Source organism: Myxine glutinosa, chromosome 8, assembly GCF_964187855.1.
Source record: "Myxine glutinosa chromosome 8, kmMyxGlut1.1, whole genome shotgun sequence".
In the NCBI taxonomy this organism is placed as follows: Eukaryota; Metazoa; Chordata; class Myxini; order Myxiniformes; family Myxinidae; genus Myxine; species Myxine glutinosa.
The window spans coordinates 3,393,334-3,415,743 of NC_136268.1; the positions used below are offsets into that span (position 1 = coordinate 3,393,334).

At 45.4% G+C, this 22,410-nt stretch overlaps 1 protein-coding gene across 1 annotated transcript in view; it reads right to left on the reverse strand.

The window, feature by feature from the left end:
- The window catches only part of NELL1 (neural EGFL like 1), a 486,584-nt gene that overhangs the window by 90,533 nt on the left and 373,641 nt on the right, over window positions 1-22,410 (reverse strand). Inside the window, exon 17 of the mRNA XM_068124016.2 lies at window positions 18,750-18,943. Coding sequence (XP_067980117.2) covers window positions 18,750-18,943 — 194 coding nt within the window. The remainder of the gene's footprint in view (window positions 1-18,749; window positions 18,944-22,410) is intronic.

Below are 22,410 nucleotides of genomic sequence, written 5' to 3' on the forward strand. Positions count from 1 at the left end.
TGTATTTAGTATCATCTGGGATCAAGGTGCTGTGTAATTATCTGAAAATGGGTCATGGTGATGAGGCTTGAAGCTTAACGTTTTGTGTAAGTGTGGATTGTGTGGGATTGGTGAGAATGTGTGATATTGTTATAAATTTTGGGGTAGTGACATATTTTTGTCTACCGGTCAAACTACCTAAACTACCGGTCAAAAGTTTTAGAACACCTCAATTTTTCCAGTTTTTATTGAAATTTACGCAGTTTAATGTCTCAATACAACAGGCATTTTAAGGCCTTTTTCCCTGCAAGAGCGGGGGTTAGCCTTGCGGGCCCCTTGACAATCTTCTCCATTTTGCCCTATTTTCTGCATCTCCCCTTGCTAACCCCCTTGCCCGCATTTCTTCTTCGACCATCTTTAGCCAAGTCTTTCTCGGTCTTCCCCGTCCTCTACTTCCTTCTACATTCATTTCCATCACTCTTCTCAACCAGTCACTTTCGTCCTTCCTCAACACATGACCAAACCATCTCAAACTGTTTCTCTTCACAGCATCCATCACAGGCTCTATTCCCATCATCTTTCGCAATTCATCATTTGTCTTCCTCTCTCTCAACGAAACTCCGCACATCCACCGAACCATTCACATTTCCACCCTTTCCAGCCTTCGTTGCTGCTCTACATTCATTACCCATGTCTCACTCCCATAAATCATAACACTTCTCACACATGCAGCATACACCTTTCCCTTCAGCTTCAACGACACTCCCCTCCTCGTCAGCACGCCACTCAGTTCCCGAAACTTCTTCCATGCACATCTCACTCTAGCAACCATTGCCGAGTCTGATCCACCTTCTCCATTCAGCATGTCTCCGAGGTAGCAAAATGTTTTCACACCTTCCAGCTTCACGCCGTCTCCAAGATCCAACTCAACATTTCCTCCATCTGCAGGTCCCTCTGTGCACACCTTACGCTTGAATGTAGCTGCCACACTGGTTAATGACACTCTCAAACCACTACATTTTTGATGAACCCACTCAGCGCACATTGTACATTGAATATAATTCACTCCGACACCCTTCCTGCACACAGTACACGGCCACTTCCCAGTTCTTTCCACGTCACCACATGCTTTACCACTTGCCATCACCTTCGTTTTTCCGATATTCACCTTCAGACCTTTTGTCTCCATACATTCCTTCCACTTGTTCATCTTCTCCTTCAGTCCATCCATACTTTCTGCAATCAACACCAGATCATCTGCATACAACAACTCCCACGGTAAACCGTCCTTTACGTTCCGAGCCAGCACCTCCATCACAGCTACAAATAGTAGTGGACTTAGTACCGACCCCTGTTGCACTCCTACCTTCATCTCAAACTCACCTCTGTTCCCGTCCTTCGTCCTTACATCTGTGCGCCCTCTTTTGTACATTGCCATCACTACTCTGATCAACCATTCCTCCACTCCTAACTTCCTCAATGCCCATGTCACTACTTTGCGTGGAACCCTATCGAATGCTTTCTCCAGATCAACAAACCCAAGAAACAACTTCTTCCTCTTCTCCATGTACTTCTCCTGCAACTGCCTCACAATAAAGAGCGCGTCTGTCGTTCCTCTTCCTGGCATAAATCCAGACTGCATTTCGTCGATCTTCACTTTCTTCCTTATCCTCCTCTCCAACACCCTTTCCAATACCTTCATTCCATGCTCCAATAACTTTATCGCTCGGTACGAGCCACACTCCAGAGGGTCACTTTTCCTCTTGTATAGTGGGACGAGGGTACTCAGTTCCCAATCCACTGGAATGCGGCCTTCTTTCACCACCAGATTACAGATCTCTGTCATTGTTTAATGTCTCAATGTACTCTGAAATGAAGCACAGAACAAATAAAAAATTGGAGATAAAAAAGAAATGATAGAATCATTTTGTTTAACAAAATTTAATTTAAATTTTTGACTCGGCAAAGTAGCCATCTTTTGCAGGTATAACCGCCGAACACACTCGCGGCATTCTTTCTACAATGGAAATCAACTAGTGCTCTGGAAGTTCTTCCCAACACTGTTGTAGAAGATCCCACAAATGTGTTGCACTTGTAGGTTGCTTTGCTTTCACCCTTCTGTCCAGTTCATCCCAAACCAGCTCGATGGGGTTTAAGTCTGAAGACTGTGCTGGCCATTCCACGATATGAAGCCTACCGTCTTGTTCTTTTCCTCGAAGGTAGTTTTTCCATAGCCTGGAGGTGTGTTTAGGGTCATTATCTTGCTGTCGGATGAACCCCTGACCAACTAGGCATATACCAGAGGGTATTGCATGGCGCTGCAAAATGCTCTGGTAGCCCTTTTGGTTCAGGGTGCCAGGCACTCAGTGCAAGTCGCCGACTCTGGATCCAGCAAAAGAGCCCCAGACCATGACGCTTCCTCCTCCATGTTTGACAGTTGGTGTCACACTCTGAGGAACCACCCTTTCGCCTACTCGACGGCGTACAAAAACCCTGCGTGATGAACCAAAGATTTTAAATTTTGATTAATCGGTCCATAAGACCTTCTTCCAATCTTCAGTAGTCCACTGGCGGTGCTTCATGGCCCAGGAAAGCCTCTTTTTCTTATTTTGCCATCTTAGCAATGGCTTTCTTACTGCCACTTGACCTGTCAAACCTGCAGCTCGAAGTCTTCTCCTCACAGATGAAACTGAGACTTGCTTACTTCGACTAGTGTTAAGCTGTGCTTGAAGCTGTTGTCCTGTGAGCCGCCTATCACGCAAGCTGTTGACTCTCAGAAACTTGTCTTCTGATTCTGTTGTGGCTTTGGGTCTGCCAGACCTCTTCCTGTCAGAGTTTCCTCGAGTTTCCAATACACTACTTCCTGCAGTGCAATGTTGTCCAAATATCACTTCAGAGGGTGTAATAACAGTCTGTTCCAATACTGCTTTTATACTGACAGGGGGTTTGTAATCAAGGAATCAGCAGAGGTTGGGACACCTGTAGGAATTGTTTGCATCATCTTTCAAGGCTTCATTTACTTACATTGCTGCAGAACAGCTGTAAGTTGTTAACCCATTACTTGTTCCCTGAAGAAGGCCTTTTCTTACAATATAACTGTGCAATTTACATTATTTTCCCGTTTTTGCAAACGTAAACTTTTTTTTTTTTCACCTCGAGCAGTTTACTGCTTAACTTTGTGCCATTTCAGGTTATTCACTGGACTTGAATAGCTTAAATTTCAATAAAAACTGGAAAAATTGAGGTGTTCTAAAACGTTTGACTGGTAGTGTAGATTCAGGTAGATCTGCATAGGTAGGTGCTCCGGCTGTCGTGATAGGGAACCTCACATGTAATAAGTTCTGTCTAGGCGGTTTGTTCATGTAAGTGTATCTTTGTGGTCATACAAGGATGGCCTTGTGATTAGTAGAATAGAGATTTTGCTAATTCCCCTGTGTGTGAAACCTGCGATCATTCCATTGTACCGCATGGCAACGCACACAGACACGAGTTAGGAATCCATCCCCATAAGCGCACATACTAATAAAATTCCCCTCTCACAATAAAACTAACTGGAACCGAGATGACATACTTGGGCTGACAACCCCGACTTGGCAGACACACATTGCTCAGGCAGGCTGAAGCCACACCCATCTCACGAAGGATTGGTCGAAGGGTTTGATGGGGAAATCGTACCATTGGACAAGACACCACCAATAGGGAGATGAGGCAGGATGAAGCTCGTGATTGGTCAAGGTAGGGGCAAGAAGCTGGCCACTGATTGGTGGAAGGAAGACACGAGGCAGGATGAAGGCCACCGATTGGCAGAGTAAGGAAGGACTGGTGATTAGCCAGGTGAGGGGCAAGAAGCTTCCCTCAGATTGGAGAGCGTGAGGGGCGAGCAAGAAGCGACGCGCTGATTGAAGGAGAAGCGCCGGTGACGTCAGGAGCTGACGTTAAAAGGTTAGAGGAGACCGACATTTTCTCTTCTCGTTCCTGCTCATTGTTGGAGACCTTGGTACCTGGACCTCATTCGCTCCTGCCCTCACGATTCCTCTGCTCAGACTTCTTGCCCTCACGCCTTCCTTCACCCTCGACCCTCTCTCCCTTCTGACCCGAACGTTGGGTGCATCACAATTCCGCGCCGAATCCGCGAGGACATTGCATGGCTGAGGAGGCGGGTTGCACGCCCGCTCGCTCGCGAACAAGGGCGCGTCGAGGCCTTCTTCCTGCCAACCTGAGCTGTGTTCCGACGACGTGCTCGAACCTGACGATCCCTGACACACCTCAGCCAGACGAGAAAAGTCCCCACGATAAAACACAACGGTTCTTTTCATTAATTATTCCTTTGTCTGTTGTTTAAGTATGGTGTGAGGGATCCCGATTTATGACATTTAATTACCGGCGCGTTCCATTGTTCTCCGGTTCCGTAATATAAATGTGTTTATTTTGTACATAATTCTGTCTTCGTTTGAGTTTATTTCCTGCAGGTTTTGAAGACTGCCCGGCTAGGTCGCGTCAGGTACAAGCTCCCCCTTCTTCTTTTCCTCTTTTCCTCCCGTTCTTGTATAGTGAGTCCGAATTTGAATAACGCCTCCAGTTAACGCTCAATTGGTCATTCGTGGTGTGCTCCATTTTAATAGAGCCATCCACACGACAATATGTCCATTAAATAAAAAAAATAAAAATAAAATATATATATATAAATAAATAAATAAATAAATAAATAAATAAATAAATAAATAAATAAATAAATAAATAAATAAATAAATAAATAAATAAGTATGTATGTATGTATGTATGTATGTATGTATGTATATATATATATATATATATATATATATGTATATATACAACACACAACAACAACATGCATTTTAAAGGCCATTTTCCCTACTAGAGCGGGGGTTAGCCTTGCGGTCCCCATGACAATCTTCTCCATTTTGTCCTATTTTCTGCATCTTTCCTTGTTAACCCCCTTGCCCGCATTTCTTCTTCCACCATCTTTAGCCAAGTCTTTCTCGGTCTTCCACATCCTCTACTTCCTTCTACATTAATTTCCATCACTCTTCTCAACCAGTCACTTTCATCCTTCCTCAACACATGACCAAACCATCTCAACCTGTTCCTCTTCACAGCATCAATCACAGGCTCTATTCCCATCATCTTTCGCAATTCATCATTTGTCTTCCTCTCTCTCAACGATACTCCGCACATCCGTCGAACCATTCGCATTTCCACCCTTTCCAACCTTCGTTGCTGCTCTACGTTCATTACCCATGTCTCGCTCCCATAAATCATAACACTTCTCACACATGCAGCATACACCTTTCCCTTCAGCTTCAACGACACTCCCCTCATCATCAGCATGCCACTCAGTTCCCGAAACTTCTTCCATGCACATCTCACTCGAGCAACTGTTGCCGAGTCCGATCCACCTTCTCCATTCAGCATGTCTCCGAGGTAGCAAAATGTTTTCACACCTTCCAGCTTCATGCCGTCTCCAAGATCCAACTCAACATTTCCTCCATCTGCAGCTCCCTCTGTGCACACCTTATATTTGAATGTAGCTGCCACACTGGTTAATGACCCTCTCAGACCACTACATTTTTGATGAGCCCACTCAGCGCACATTGTACATTGAATGGAGTTCACTCCGACACCCTTCCTACACACAGCACAGGGCCACTTCCCAGTTCTTTCCACCTCACCACATGCTTTACCACTTGCCATCACCTTTGTCTTTCCGATATTCACCTTCAGACAGACCTTTTGTCTCCATACATTCCTTCCACTTGTTCATCTTTTCCTTCAGTCCATCCATACTTTCCGCAATCAACACCAGATCATCTGCATACAACAACTCCCACGGTAAATCCTCCTTTACGTTCTGAGCCAGCACCTCCATCACAGCTACAAATAGTAGTGGACTTAGTACCGACCCCTGATGCACTCCCACCTTCACCTCAAACTCACCACTGTTCCTGTCTTTCGCCCTTACAGCTGTGCGTGCTCTTTTGTACATTGCCATCACTACTCTGATCAGCCATTCCTCCACTCCTAACTTCCTCAATGCCCATGTCAATACTTTGCATGGAACCCTATCGAATGCTTTCTCCAGATCAACAAACCCAAGAAACAACTTCTTCCTCTTCTCCATGTACTTCTCCTGCAACTGCCTCACAATGAAAAGCGCGTCTGTCGTTCCTCTTCCTGGCATAAATCCAAACTGCATTTCGTCGATCTTCACTTTCTTCCTTATCCTCCTCTCCAACACCCTTTCCAATACCTTCATTCCATGCTCCAATAACTTTATCGCTCGGTACGAGCCACACTCCAGAGGGTCACCTTTCCCCTTGTATAGAGGGACGAGGGTACGCAGTTCCCAATCCACTGGAATGCGGCCTTCTTTCACCACCAGATTACAGATCTCTGTCATTCTCTTCATACCCCAACTTCCTGCTGCTTTCAACATATCTCCCACAACTCCCGTCGGCCCTCCCACTTTTCTACCCTTCATTGCTTTTATCGCTTCCTCAACTTCCTTCTCAGTTATCTTCTCTGCCGGTCCTAAAACTGGGTTACTCTCGATGTTGCCATCCCATTAATTCTCTGTATTCAACAGCATTTCCATATATCTTTTCCATCTTCCTTTAATTCCATCTGGGTCGTCAACGATTTGTCCCACTTCATCCTTCAAGCAACTCACCCCCATCACATCACACCTCTCTTTCGCTATCTGCTTTGCAATCCTGAATACTGCTTTCTGACCCTCTTCCGAATCCAAGCGTTCTCCAGACATTTTCCTACATGCCTCCTTTTTTTTTCTTTTTTGTTTGTATACTGAATCGAGGCTCGTGAAAAAGCTAACATTTACTTCACAAACAAATCAACCAGACAAACAAAATATATAAAAAGAGGGAGCGGAAAACAAGATGGGGAGAGAAGGGGAAGCACACAAACACCACATTTGAGAGCAGGGAGATGTGTGGAAGGGAGAGGGCTTGGGGGGAGGAGGCGTGGGAAGGGGGGGGGGGGGGGAGGGAGAAGTATAAAACACAAGGACACCAAGGACTTCCAGGAGAGAAGTTGGTATTTCAAAAAAGTGGAATTGGGGTGAAATTAGCGGGGTAGAAAAGATCAAGGTTTTGGATGGGGGAAGATAAGAGATGGTGGTGAACAGCTGTTTTAAAGACCTGGAGGGTGGAGTGGGATTGAAGAGAGTGAGGGAGTTTGTTCCAGAGGCGGGAGAAAAGAGGAATGAAGGAGTGAAGGTGAGCAGAGAGTCTTGATTTTGGCAGTTTGACCATAAGAGGGTTGCAGGGAGATCTTGTGCGACCTGTAGGAATATTTGCGGGACAGAGCCCAGAGAGAGCTGGGGGGGCAAGGCCAGAGAGGAGTCGGTAGAAGACGGAAAGACCACCAACCTGCCTGCGGTGAGTGAGTGAGAGGCCCTTGGAGTTAGCTTCATCGCGGGAGATTCCAATGATTCTGAATGCTTTGGTTTCAACAGCGTGAAGACGAGCTAGGTGTGAGGCAGAAGCACCAGCCCATAGGGGAGAGCAGTATTCCATTGAGCTGCGGATGAAAGCCTTGTATGTGGTGAGGAGCTCAGGTGTGCCAAGGAAGGACTTCGCACGACGGAGGATGCCCAGTCGGCGACTGGCTTTGGAGGCCAGATTTGAAATGTGGTTTTCCCAGGAAAGATCATGGCAGATAGTGAGACCCAAAAGCTTGAGTGACAGAACTTCTTGGAGAGGATTATTCAGAAAGTGGATGGGAGGGTTGTCCAGTCGGTCTTTTCAGAGAGACATCGTAAGAGTGTGAGATTTGTCAGGATTGAAAGACATGTTCCACTTGTTTGCCCAGTCTGTGATTTTGTCCAGGTCTGCAGAGAGTGAGGAGGCTGCAGACTGCCGATCTGAGGGATGAAGAATGGAGCGACAGAGTAGAGTCATCAGCAAAGAGATACAGAGGATTTTCAAGAGAGTCAGAGAGTTCATTGATGAAGACCAGAAAAAGCACAGGGCCCAGAACACTGCCTTGTGGAACTCCAGCCTGAACAGGAAGAGGAGATGAGAGAAACCCATTCAGGGCCACACGTTGACTATGACTAGAGAGGAAGTCCGCCAGCCATGCGTGGAGATTTCCATGGATACCAAAAGAGGAGAGTTTGGTGAGCAGAGCGGGGTGCCAGACCGTATCGAAGGCACGTGATATGTCAAGGGAGACTGCTCTAATTTCCTGTTTGGCATTGAGGACCTCCATCCATTGTTGAGAAAGCAGAAGCAGCATGTCCAGAGTAGAGTGTCCAGGTCTGAAACCAAATTGATGATCAGAGATCAAGCCATTGGAGAAGAGGAAAGATTTCATATCTGAAGCAATGATGGATTCCATGACTTTGCTGATAATTGGGAGAAGGCTGATTGGTCTGTAGTTGCTGGGATCTGTTTTTGCACCTTTTTTGTGCAAAGCGGTGATGTTGGCAGATTTCCAAGCAGATGGAAGATGACCTTGAGCAAAAGAGAGGGTGAAGAGAACAGAGAGAGGGAGTGAAAGAGCGGAAGAACAGGATTTTAGGACCCGTGGGCTGATGCCGTCAGGTCCAGTTGCAGAATCCGAGTCGAGGGTTGACAGAAACTTTTCCACCTTGTCAGGAGGAAAGGACACAGAGTCCAGGAGCAGCTGGGTACGACTGGGTACGGTGGGTACAGAGAAGGATGGGTTTGGGTCACAAGATTTAGAGGCAAACACAGAGTTGGGGCATTCAGGTTTTTCACGTGCGGAGTCAGCCGTGTGGCCATTTGAGGTGAGGGAGGGGATGGAGGGGGAACAAACACCAGAAACAGATTTGACCAGACGCCACCAGGATTTGGAAGAGGGAGACAGATAAGAGAGTTCGGTCCTGAGAACGGAGAGATTTTGTTTCCTGGCTCTCCTGAGGGTGGACACACACTTGTTTCGGGCTTTGTGAAAGGAAAAGAGATTTCCTTCCGTTGGATTTGCTTTCCAGGAGACGAAAGCAAGTTGTTTCTGGGCAATAGCCTCACCACAAGATTCCGTGTACCATGGACGGGAGGAAGGGTATGACAACAGAAGACGAGATGGGATAAATCTGTGCATGAGAGAGAGCAGTTTGCTTTGGAAGAATTCCAAGGAAGAATTTATGTCAGAGGCAGTAAATATGGGAGACCAGTCCAGATGATTGATGGCTGCTTGAAGACCGTGCCAGTTGGCCTGAAGACCGTGCCAGTCCAAATGCCAGACTCGCCGACGCTGAGGAGGCTCTCTGAGAATGGTCAGAGAGATGTGCACTTCAACAAGCATCCTGCACCTTTGCTACCTCTTTCTTTGCAGCCTTCCTGGCTGCCTTATAACTTTCAGGCTCTGCCTTTTCTGCCCCCATACCCTTTGCCTTCTGCCACTCCTTCAACTTCTTCCTCTTCTCGTCAATCCTCTTTCCAACTTCATCATCCCACCACCATGTTTCTGAGTCCCTCGGTGGTCCTTTTGTCCATCCACATACATCACCAACGGCTCCCAACAGACTAGCTTTCATTGACATCCAACCTCTTTCAAGCTCAACCACATCATCCTCGACCCTACTCAGCCTCTCTTTTAATGCCTCCCTTACTGTCACATCTTTCAAGCTCCACACTTTCATTCTCGGTTGGTACTTCACCCGCCGAGCTCTCCTCGCCCCTTTCACCCTTATGTCGCAGACAACCAAGTGGTGCTGTGAAACAGCCTCCTCCCCCGGGATCACCTTCGTGTCCCGGAGGTGCCCCCTATCTCGCCTACGCACCATCAGGTAGTCAACAGTTGTCGTCGACCCACATGACGTGTATGTATCAAGCTTATTATCCTCTTTCTGGAACTGAGTATTACAAATCAACAAATCAGCTCCATCAGCAAACTCCAAAATCCTTTCACCTTCTCCATTTCTCACACCATATCCGTAACCCCTATGAACTCCCTCAAAACCATCCATACTCCTTCCCACATGTCCATTTAGGTCTCCTCCTACCACAACAACTTCCTCATCTTTCACGTTTTCCATCAGCTTCTCTATCACACACCAGAACTTGTCCTTCTCTTCATCGCTTCGACCAACCTGCGGAGCATATCCCGAGATGACGTTCACCAAGAGCTTTCCAATCATCATTTTCACCATCATCAACCTATCACTCACTCTAGTCACACTCACCACACTGTCTACAAACTCCTCAGAAAACAGGACACCAACACCATTCACGCCCTCTGGGCACCCTTGCCACATAAACTTGTATTTATGTCCCTGCCTACCCTTCACCATTCTCACACCACTTCCCTTCCATCTCGTCTCTTGCACACAACATATGTCCACTCTTCGTCTGACCAATACTTCCACCACTTCTCCTGATCTCCCTGTCATTGTCCCTACATTCCATGTCCCAAACCTCAGAAACCGATCTCCACTTCGGGCTGTACCCTGCCCATATGTAGTTGTAATTGTCATGGTTCTCTTTTTGAGGCAATGTTTTTATAGCCGGATGCCCTTCCTGACGCCAACCCTCTTAGTCGTCTCTTACAACACGCAGGGATACGGTGTACCTATTCTAATCCAGGGTATACACTGGGAAACGTTTAAAACATGGAAATTCTGGGGAGGGGTGGGGGGGGGGGGGGGGGGGAGGGCGGCGTCAGCATCACGGCTGCTGTTTAAACATATTTAAATAATATTTAAACAAAACCATGAAAAACAATCTGGGAAAAGTCTCTAAGTGAGAACGTGGATTTGAGAAAGCAGGAGCAGAGGTGGAAGAAAAACGAGATATATGGGGCGGGGCACAAGTCGAGACGAGGAGGAGAGCGAACAAGCACGTGTCCGGGAGGAGAGAAATAATTAATCTTGAATTTTTTTTTGTTTATTTGTTTGTTCTGTTTTCAAAACGCTGGACAAAGGGTAAGATGTTCGTGAGAGGTAGGGGGGAGAAACGAAAATCAACGAAACAAGCAAATACTATGAAGGAAAGAACCCATATTCACAATACACTGACGGGGGGGGGGGGGGGGGGGGCGGAGAGACCAGGCCGCGCACGGAGAGACCAGGCCGCGCACGGAGAGACCTGGCCGCGCACGAGGCGCAAACAAAAAAACGACTAATTACACACAAATTTGCAACAACTACAAAACCAAAACCAAATAGAAACACACAATAACACATACACAACAAAATACCCAACGGAAATTTGACAAAGACACGAACGGGAAAACACTCAAACTTTGATCCCGTCGCTCGAGGGACCGGAAGTCGGTCACTCAAACTGCACACATGCAAATTTCACACCGTCCTCAAACTGCACACACGCATATATGTATATATATATATATATATATAGCTGTTGAATAAAAGCTAGTGAAATACTACTGGCAGAATGCCAGGACACCTCACGATGTCAAGGGAGAGGTTTGTGCATGCACCACGAACCTACCTGTGGTCTATGTGAGCCAACATTAATGGCCGAGAGTCCAGGTGAATTAATTACAATTGGACGGACCTCAGTGCTAAAATGAATAAATTATGTTTGCATCCAGCCTGACAAAATGGTTTGCTTGGTAAGAAGAGGTGGCTTACAGTCAAGTAGGCTTGGTGTGCAGCTGCACAACGTTCCGTGTATTGATTATCTGAGGAATGTGCTCGCTTAGAAAACCCATTAGGAAGCGATCACGTGGTCGACCCGAAGGAATGTGACTCTGAGCGTTCGCTTGAGTACTGGATTGAAGTCGACGCAGAATTACGAAAAGTATTTTTTTAATTTTAGAATAAAACAAGTCAGGAGACGACGATGGTTCATGAGCAAGCGGTATTCAATGACAAAGGACGGACTATCAAGTCGATCGTCACGATCATCGACGATTTATGCATCAAATCGGGACCATAATCAGTTATGAGGTTAGTTAGCTACACAATACCGAAAATTCGGTTCGATTCCGACAAGTTTGAAAATTTGACCTTTGTGACCTTCAAAGGTCAAAGGTCGAAGATTCTGAAATTTGTGGGAAAACTTGTATTTCATGATGTATGTGATAAGATAAGATCATGTACGACATTTCACCCTATCAGGAAGCGAACAATGTAATAAAACCATCAAAAATCGACTTTTCTAAATTTCGTGACCTTGTGACCTTGACCTTGGGGGCGAAAATGAAAAATCGAGCTCCGTGGGGCTAGACACATGACATTGGCCAAACCAAATACCGAAACACCTGTCAGATTCCACCAACTCCCTCGGAGAAGATGTAGCTTGAACTTGATTACCCCCGAAAGACAACTTTATCGGGCGTGGCTCCGCCCACAATGGGCGCAATATACCCACTCTAGGCAGGACACAACTAGATCATGATATCAATCTCCCACCCAAGTTTCATCAAGATCGGATGATATCATCGGGTAGTTATGCTGCGGACAGGCAGACAGACAGACAGACGGACACCCATGATGAATATAGTGGTCACTTGATAACTCGTGAACCAATATATATTCTATCCACAAAGATGTAGCATGTAATGCTAAGTAATCTGTGCACATATGGAATACAATATTTCTTTAAAACCATGAAACTGTTTTTTTCCAGACAGAGTGAAATACCAGGACTATTTTTCCTAAGGTGCATATCTTTATGGCTTATGTTGAAATGTAAATCATATGCTTCACCACGCCTACTAGTCTCAAATCGCTGACCCCTTGTTCGAACTCTCATCGTTCAGTCAGATGCCCCAAAGCACAGAAGAATTTATTTTGTCTCTCCAAACACTATATAAGACAAGATGCAAACCAAATCGGGCAGAAGATCTGCTGGATACGTTGTATGGAGTACTGTTTGAGTACGCCAGCACAGTACTGTTAAAATGTGTTGTAATCCTTATTATATTTGAGTGAGTCTTCTCCATTGAATTAAATCTTTGACAATGTTCTTGATGTGTGGACATTCTATTAGTGTACACCCTTCTACGACAGAGGTATAACAATGACAAAATCAAAAATATGATTGTGGGTGACCGCTTGTTTGTGGGTGAAGGATAGATATTCTCAGCTTGTTTCACAGTTTCTTCCAGATATTGATGCGGTGGTGGCCGAGAATAATGAAATTTGAAATAATTACGATGTTTCTTGAGCCAATATAACTTTCTACTATTGGTGCGTGTCTAAATATTGCGTGTTTCTAATTTCAGACACGTATTGCTTCTTGTAACCTCATTTGAACTGTATTAATAGTAGTAGTAGTAGTAGTGATGGTGGTGGTTAGGAACCCCATTCAACTTTCGAGAGCAATGCCTTTTCTGTGGCAAGAAATGTTTATCTGAACCTGATCCACTCCAACCAGACAGCCATCCTCCTCCGAGTCTTATCAACAAACAAAATCAACACTTAAGAAGAAACTTCAAGTTGACATGTCTGATTGAACATCTGTTCCCTCTGATGATATCGTATTTGATGGATGTGTCAGGCTGTGGGTGATCCAATGGCCGACCAAGGGAAGTGTTGAAGACTCCGTAAGAAATCTACTGAACTGTTTGGCCACCAATCTTGCGACGAGTGACACGTACTTAGTGTTTGATAGATACAGTACTATGAAAACAGTATCAAAGAACAACACACTCTGCCAGTGCTGGGAAAGATGCAAGCAGACAGCATTAGATGTCCTTGAACACTCTGTTACTCTCAAAGATGGTCAGCCACACTGTCACAGAGAGCAAAGGTCAGCTGATCAGGTTCAGCTGTCGACATCTGAAAGATCGAGCAGATCTGCTCCCACACAATGGAAAGCAGCTTATTGTCAATGGACCAGAACCACCAGCTGTGGGGAGAATGTGATGGAGAGATCAGATAGAGGCCAGATATTCACACAACACACGAAGAAGCATATGTTTTCATTGTTAAACAGGTTGTGTACCTAGCAGCTGCAGGCATGTCCAGCTTTTGAGTCATTTCTGATGATACTGATGTATTTGCCTTGTTACTCCATTTTTATGTTAAACAGAAACTTTAATGTAATCTAGAGATGGTTGCTTCCATCCAGGTGAGATCAATATCAAAGCCACAGATGAGGATCATGCTGACAACTTTGGGGATCTGCTAACTGTCAATGTCCACTCTGGGTGGGATACTGTGTCATACTTATGGGGGGGTTGGCAAGGTCACAGTGATAAAAATCCTGAAATCCAGTTAAAGACTGACGAAGCTAGGTGAAACACAGGAACGGATGTCCAGTGTCATAACAGAGGCCACTAAATCAATTGCTGTGTGATATGGATCACCTGCATTGGAGGAGAAGACAGCACTCAGGTATGAGTTATGGTCGACTATGATGTGCAATCACAAAGTCAGTTCAGCTCCCTTGTTGAGGGGTCTACCACCACCGGCAGCGGCTTTCGAGGAACATTTATCCAGGGAACATCTCCAAACAGCCAACTGGAAAGCAGCATCGGATGCAGATTTACCAGCTCTGAACCCAGATCATTATGGATGGTCATATGACATGGTTTCTAAGATGGTAGCGCCGGTCGTGTTGCCATCAGATGTTCTCCCCACACCAGTAGAGGCATTGACGATGATAAGGTGTGGATGTAGTTCTTCACAACCATGTTCAACATCCTGTTGCAGCTGCTCTGCAGCACAGCAGTCATGGTCCATGTTCTGTGGTTGTCAAGGCAATGAGGAGTGCAGGAATGAACGTACCATCGCTGCTGTTTCAGTGGCTGATAACAATGCACATGACGAAGAAACTGAAGTTTAGGACATTGAAAGACCTGATTATGAAACATAGAATTTTGAATTTGTTACTAACAAAGCAATTTCTATATTTCTTCCATTTGCTGTTATCTCCATTTGCGGGTTTCAGAATGTGGGAGGAAGTTCCCCAGAACTCAAAATCTCTACCTCCTTTTTGGTAAAGGATCATTGTTCATGAACCAAATTGTGAAACTTTGTTCGGCCTTGGCTGCCAGCTTTGCTTGTTTCAATTGGTTCATGAATCATTTTCCTCTACCATTAGTCCCCCATGCTTCATGCACTGATTACACTTTGCAGTTGAGGTTGATTCCCTTCTCCTCCAAGCTCCAGCTCATTTAATCTTACTTGATTCATCTGAAACCTACTGGTTGTTGGTTGTAGAACAGGCGACAACTTTTTTGAGGCAGGGATCCCCTCTCTCACTGGAGAAGGTGCAGTCATTATACTTTTCAGCACACATTCCGGCTGCTCGGTGTGGCCACACAGACCTAGGCCTCCGGTCTGTGTCCTTTTAGCCATTTTCTGTGAGTGATTGTCATTGTTTGGCATAGTTATGTTACAGCCAGCCATCTTGCTTTTCCCAAGAGACCGTAGGGCCTCGGCTGTATGATAGGGGTCACTGATGACACTCAGGGGAGTCGTGCCAAGAAGGTATATGCCAGGGTTGTGCGTCTGCCTGCTCGCTTTCTCCTCACTGGTTTGCTTAATAACTTGCCGTTGCTCGGGATCGCTAACAGGGGAAGTATCCACATCCAAACCCTCAAACTTCCAGAGTGTGGAATATAATATATATATGATGAATGAATCGGTTGGATAAAGTTGAATTAATATATGACTTGGCTATATCTCTGAACTGGTAAAAAAAACAAAAAAAAAAACACCTTTAGAGGCCATTTTTCGCGGGGGTTGGCCTTTTTCGGGAACCGTGGTTGTTGTTGTTTCTCGGTCCCCTTTTTGAAGCAATGTTTTACGGCCGGATGCCCTTCCTGACGCCAACCCTTTTTGCCGCCTTTAACGACAAACAGGGAATTACCAGTGAACTGGTACTCAATTAGCCGACCTCGGAAGGATGACAGGCTGAGTCAACCCCCCTGGCGTTAATTCAGCGATCGACCGGGATTCAAACCCAGGATCCTAGGATCCTAAGCCGGAACCCTAGCCGCTAGCCCAACACCAGGAACCCTAGCCGCTAGCAATGAACTGGTAGTAGTGCTATAATTTATTGTTTCACAAGTTATCAAGTGACCACTATATTCGTCATGTGTGTGTGTCTGCCTGTCTGTGTGTGTGTGTCTTTGTCTGTCCGCAGCATAACTACCCGATGATATCATCCGATCTTGATGAAACTTGGGTGGGAGCTTGATATCATGATCTAGTTGTGTCCTGCCTAGAGTGGGCGTATTGCGCCCATTGGGGGCAGAGCCACGCCCAAAAAAGATGTCTTTTTAGGGGGTAATCGAGTTCAAGCTACATCTTCTCCGAGGGGGTTGGTGGAATCTGACAGGGGATTCGATATTTGGTTCGGCCAATGTCATGTGTCCAGCTCCACGGAGCTCGATTTGTCATTTTTTCCCTCATTTTTTATTTATTTATTTTTTTTTCATTTCATTTTTCACCGAATTTTCGGTATTGTGTAGCTAACAAACCTCATAACTGATTATACATTATTTTATATCTCATTTCAAGGTCAGTAACCTTCGTTTTGACATGTCCGGGCCTGGCCTGTCCGGGCCTGTTTCGGTTATAGTCCGTCCTTTGTCATTGAATACCGCTCGCTCGTGAACCATCGTCATCTCCTGACTTGTCAGGTTTTGTATTGAGATGAAGGTCGTGTAGAATTTAGGACAGAAAAATGACATCATAAAAGGCTTATGCTTTTTTTAGTGTGGACACCATGCATGGTGTTGTTGCTTATTTGAAAACAAAATACCTCTGTACACTTGGAATATCGACAATAAAATGTTTGGTTTTGACCAGAAATGTGTCTATTTTCACTGTAATTTTTTTCTCTCAAAAAGCAGCAATTCACGCATTTTTTGTATGAAATCATTTGGAAAGGGTTGAAAAAGGCATTGTAGACCATAGTGATGTATTTTATTGGGTTCCTACACCTTTTAAACATGGGTTTTGCCATCAAAATCAAGTCTCTATGTCTAACATAGGCCGAGTTATTGGAAGAAAAGTATTTTGGTGGTGGCCATTTTGAATTCTTCAATTAAACCAAATGGCCCAAAGCTGCCAGCTTGGCACCCAGCTGATTTATGGTCAATAGGGTGAATTCTACTAAAAAGAGCAATAAAACATTGTATATAACCCAAGGCACACTTTTGTAGTCTGCTACCAGACTACTTTGTAATACAGTAAAAGCAAGAGGCCTGAAATAGTATAATCACAAACAGAGGATGCAAGGTGATTGCTCATTTGGAAAAGGTGATTATGCATCGACGTGGAATTAGCAGAAAGGCAAATATAATGAAGAGAGACCTGATGGTGCGATCAGATTTCATCTCTAACAAGTAGATCAATGAAGGAAGTGAACACCTTGGTGGTGAATAGGGAAGCATGGCGTCACATTGTCTGTGAGGTCACGAATCGCCAGGCATCAAGTGACAGATTATAACTGCCTCGACCTACATCAAACATGGAGCCAAGAGCCATCATTAGGTGCATCATTCTCTGTTTCCCAAAAATACAAGACTGGGCCCATCATAATCTGTGACATCTCTGCACTGAATTGATCTCAGTACCAGTTGAGGGGCGGACTTGAGAAATAGTTTTCGGGTTCACAAATAGATGCATACAAATCAGCTAGCCTAAAGTTTCCTCTGAAAGAGAGAATGCTCCACGATGCAAAGCTTCCATGCAGACTGGTAATTTAGGTTGACTAGTGGGCACTCCCACCCCACGAACGAGAGTACCCTCCTTGGCTCATCTTCAGTGGGCAATGTGCTACGCCATTGATCACAACATATCATATCACCCAACCCAAATGTGTGTATATATGTATATTTGGTAGCAGTGCAGATGTTTTTCAGCTACCTCAGGGAGTGACATCCATGCCCTTTGTAAGTCCCAGGCTTAGCTGCCTCTGGCTGACAGTACCTGGTATGAGCCCCTTGTCCGGGGTAATGGATCCCCATTGCATTGTGGGGGAAGCCTCTTTAGGCAAAGGCTATGAGAAGGACACTTAGACTTCAAAGCGCACCTGTCGGTTAGCCAGTGCAGCGCTACATCGATTTAGGCATCACCACACAGCATCTGCAGAGAGCTGTGTCCACTTCGGAAATCAAGGGCAGCCATCATCATACCGAGGACCTGGCCAGTCTGCTGCGTCTATGTGCATCAGACTTCACTTTGCATTTACTGCACCTGCAGCCAATGATGCTCATAGGAATAGAGAGTGGGAGAGGGATAGCACACACCTCTATCATTTTAATCACTTCTCTGTGCAGGTTCTTGCCTTCATTGGCACCTGCTCACCATTCATTTTTACCTCTACAGCCATCGTACAATGCACAATGCTTCGTTAGCACGTCAACGAAGGGAAGAGATTCGTCGAAAGCGATGACTCACACCTTCATATATATGTGTGATGACGTGTGTGTGTGTGTGTGTGTGTGTGTATATATATATAGACATAGATATACCGTGTCATTGTCACACACCCAACCTGTCCACCAGGTTTCATCTGAATCCGTCTATAACTTTTTGACATATCGTGCTAGACAGCACATCACTTTTGGCCCTATCACTAAATGGTGAAGAATCACTTTGAAAATTCTGGTATCCATATCTGGATCTTCACCAAGATCTAATCAATTTGTCCTTGTCAGGCACCCAACCTGTCCATAACTTTTTGAGATATCCCACTCACACACAGACAGACAAGCAAGCAGACAAACAGACAAGGGTGAAAACATAACCTCCATCCATCTTTGGTGCTGGAGGAAGCAAAAGTGCATACGTATACAGGTTGCAGTGATGGTTATCTGGAATGATCTTTTCTCTGTGGTACCTGACAGCTGCACACTGAGCAATGGTCCCCAGGCAGGGTCCACACATGTCTGTTCCTTCTCCTCTTGCCTGCGAATGAACACTCGCCTCCACAGCGCCGACCACGCGGGCATCGGCAGTCGAAACCGCCCGGTAGGTTCACACATTCTGTTTCGTTCGAGCAGCCGTGGTGCTCCGTCGCACATTCATCAATGTCTGCGGGGAAATAAGGGCAAGGGTAGAGATGACAAATAAGGTAAAAAAAAAAAAAAATGTGTGCAATTCCAATGAAGTTTCCAGATTGGAGCTTTGATGGACTGTATATGATGGGATTTATGATTCAGGTTGAAAATGAATCCACATTGAACGATGAGATGAAAAATAAGCTCAGTATTCCCGCAAGTGCCAGGGTGAGTAGCAAAAAGTGTAGGCCATTCAAACAGAACTGATGTCCTCATGGTACAATAATAATGAGGGAGCGATGAATACCTGGGGACTCAATACATCATTAGACTTGAAACTGCCAGGCTATGACTTGGGACTCAGACCTGCTTCCCAGAACTGCATAACATTCTTGTCGTCGTCGTCGTCGTCGTCGTCGTCTGCTGCTGCTGCTGCTGCTGCTGCTGCTGCTACTGCTACTGCTACTGCTACTACTACTACGACTATTACTACAACTTCGATTTTGGCCCCAATGATTCCCACCTCATTGTGGGGTCAGCCAGGGAGAGGTTTTGGCCAAAGTGTTTCATAAACCAAAAGCCATCATTTAATAGGCCTGATGCTCAGCTGAAGGCCTGACGTTTTGATAGCTGAAGGTCTGATTAGGCCTGACAATAGTCAGGCCTGGCATTCTGCTGAAGGTGGAGGAATTTACGAAGACGATAACTCACCTACGCTTGGCAAAAGACTCCTTTATCATCACCAGCTAATGCTCACAGACAGGAAACCCAGCTTCATATCTATACCTGATGGATGCACTCTGATGCAATAATGTGCCTGGAAAGTACCAATTTAACAGTTTATAGCCAGCTCAGGAATCGAAGCCAGACTAGACAGGTTGAAGGTAAGGACACCTTTGCACCATCCTGTCAGAGCACTTGACTTCCTTGTTCGTTATGTACAAAAATTATATTTTAAAAAATTATTATTTTGGAATATCATACCAGGGAGATTGAGGTAGCACGCATTGGAATGATGCGTAACACTCAACCCAAGATGTGTGCACAGGCCAGGATGAAGACCACTCTGTGGTTGAAATGTTGGCCCTCAGACCCTGCCTTGCCGGCCAGCTATGTTTGCATGCCAACGCCGTCATTTTTGAATATGGATCTCTTTAAGTAGTTTCCATGGTGCAAGATCGAATAATACCAAGTGATGTTTAACAGGTGATTATTTAAATAAATCCATACATCTTAAAGCATCAGATTATGTAGTATATTATTTCTTTTTAACAAAGCCTTTCAAAGCTGCAGATTTTTTCAGAGAGAGAGTGAAATGCTGAAGGTCGCCAATGTGCTTGGATAATAACTGAGTTAGTTACACAAAAAAAGCCAAAAAAGTTGCTTTTTATGCATAAAGCCAACTTTGAGCAAATTAACAAAATAGACAGAGAAACAAAAACACCGAGAACAACACTCGGTAGAGCGCATACCTCCGCCAGGCTGAAGAGTTTACATTTTGTATCCACTGATTGGCCGGATCTGCACCCGGACCTGAACCAAAATCTAATTGGCCTGTTCTTGTCACCTACCCATCCCAACCACCTCGTTTTGTCCGAATCCATCAAAAACTTGTTGAAATATCCTGCTGTATATCGTTTTTGGCCCAATCTCCCAATAGTAAAGAATCACTTTAAAAAATCCATGTATTGGGATCCGGATTCAGATCTTCACCAGAATGTTATCATTTTCTCCTAGTTACCCACCCAACCTGCCCACCAAATATAGTCCGTCCATAATTTTTTGAGATATCCTGATACAGAACAAGTGGAAGGAATGTATGCAGAGAAAAGGTCTGAAGGTGAATATCAGAAAGACGAAGGTGATGGCAAGTGGTGAGGTGAGGTGGAAAGCAGGAAGCTACTACTACTACTACTACATGTGGTGAGGTCAACATGTGGTGCACCACAACATGAAGCATGTGGTGAGGTGGAAAGAACTGGGAAGTGGCCCTGTGCTGTGTGCAGGAAGGGTGTCGGAGTGAACTCCATTCAATGTACAATGTGCGCTGAGTGGGTTCATCAAAAATGTAGTGGTCTGAGAGGGTCATTAACCAGTGTGGCAGCTACATTCAAGTGGAAGGTGTGCACAGAGGGAGCTGCAGATGGAGGAAATGTTGAGTTGGATCTTGGAGACGGCGTGAAGCTGGAAGGTGTGAAAACATTTTGCTACCTCGGAGACATGCTGAATGGAGAAGGTGGATCACACTCGGCAACGGTTGCTGGAGTGAAATGTGCATGGAAGAAGTTTCGGGAACTGAGTGGCATGCTGACGAGGAGGGGAGTGTCGTTGAAACTGAAGGGAAAGGTGTATGCTGCATGTGTGAGAAGTGTTATGATTTATGGGAGCGAGACATGGGTCATGAACGTTGAGCAGCAACGAAGGTTGGAAAGGGTGGAAATGGGAATGGTTCGGTGGATGTGCGGAGTATCGTTGAGAGAGAGGAAGACAAATGATGAATTGCGAAAGATGATGGGAATAGAGCCTGTGATGGATGCTGTGAAGAAGAACAGGTTGAGATGGTTTGGTCATCCTGCCGTAATTCACCGACAAGACATCAAGACCAGCCTCATCTCCATCTCATCTGCTCCATCATTTGAACACCTGGCTTTTAAACTCTCTGGTCACACACAGTCAGTCATGGCTGTCGTCTACCACCCTCCCAAAGCACACCCATCATTCCTGTCTGACGTCTCCTACTTTCTGACCCAGCTATGTTCCCTCTCCCCCTCAATCCTCCTCCTCGGTGATTTCAATATCCACATGGACTCCACTGACTCCACAATAACCACTGACTTCACTGATTTACTCACCTGCTTTAACCTCACTCAACATGTCAACTTTCATACCCATAACCGTGGTCACATTCTGGACCTTGTCTGCTCTACTGGATTAATTTTGCACCATCTCTCTGGCTCCGACCTCACCCTCTCTGACCACTTAGCCATCACTATGACCATCAACATCCCCACCCCAGCACCAAGGCATTATCGCATTATCAACTTCCGTAAGCGAAACGCTCTTTCACCTACCTCATTCTCATCCACCCTCTCTGAAAAAATGTCCACTTCTCCCTTCGTTGACCTCCACACCCCTTCTGACCTCACTGACTACTACAACCACACTCTCTCCTCCTGCCTTGACCAGCTTGCGCCTATAAAAACCAAAACAGTTTCTTTCACCCATTCTGCTCCCTGGTTTACCCCTGACCTCCACCTGATGAAAACTCGTGCTCGCCAACTTGAAAGACTCCGCAATAAAACAGGTCTCTTAATTCACTCCCAAGCCTACAAGGACCACCGACAACACTACAAAGATGCACTCTCCCGCGCCAGCTCCGCCTACTACTCTCAAATTATCCACTCTGGCTCCGGAAACCCAAAAGCACTCTTCTCTACAATAAACAAACTCCTCAGCCCCCTGAACACCACCACCCAGTCATTCACAGTAGACAACTGCATC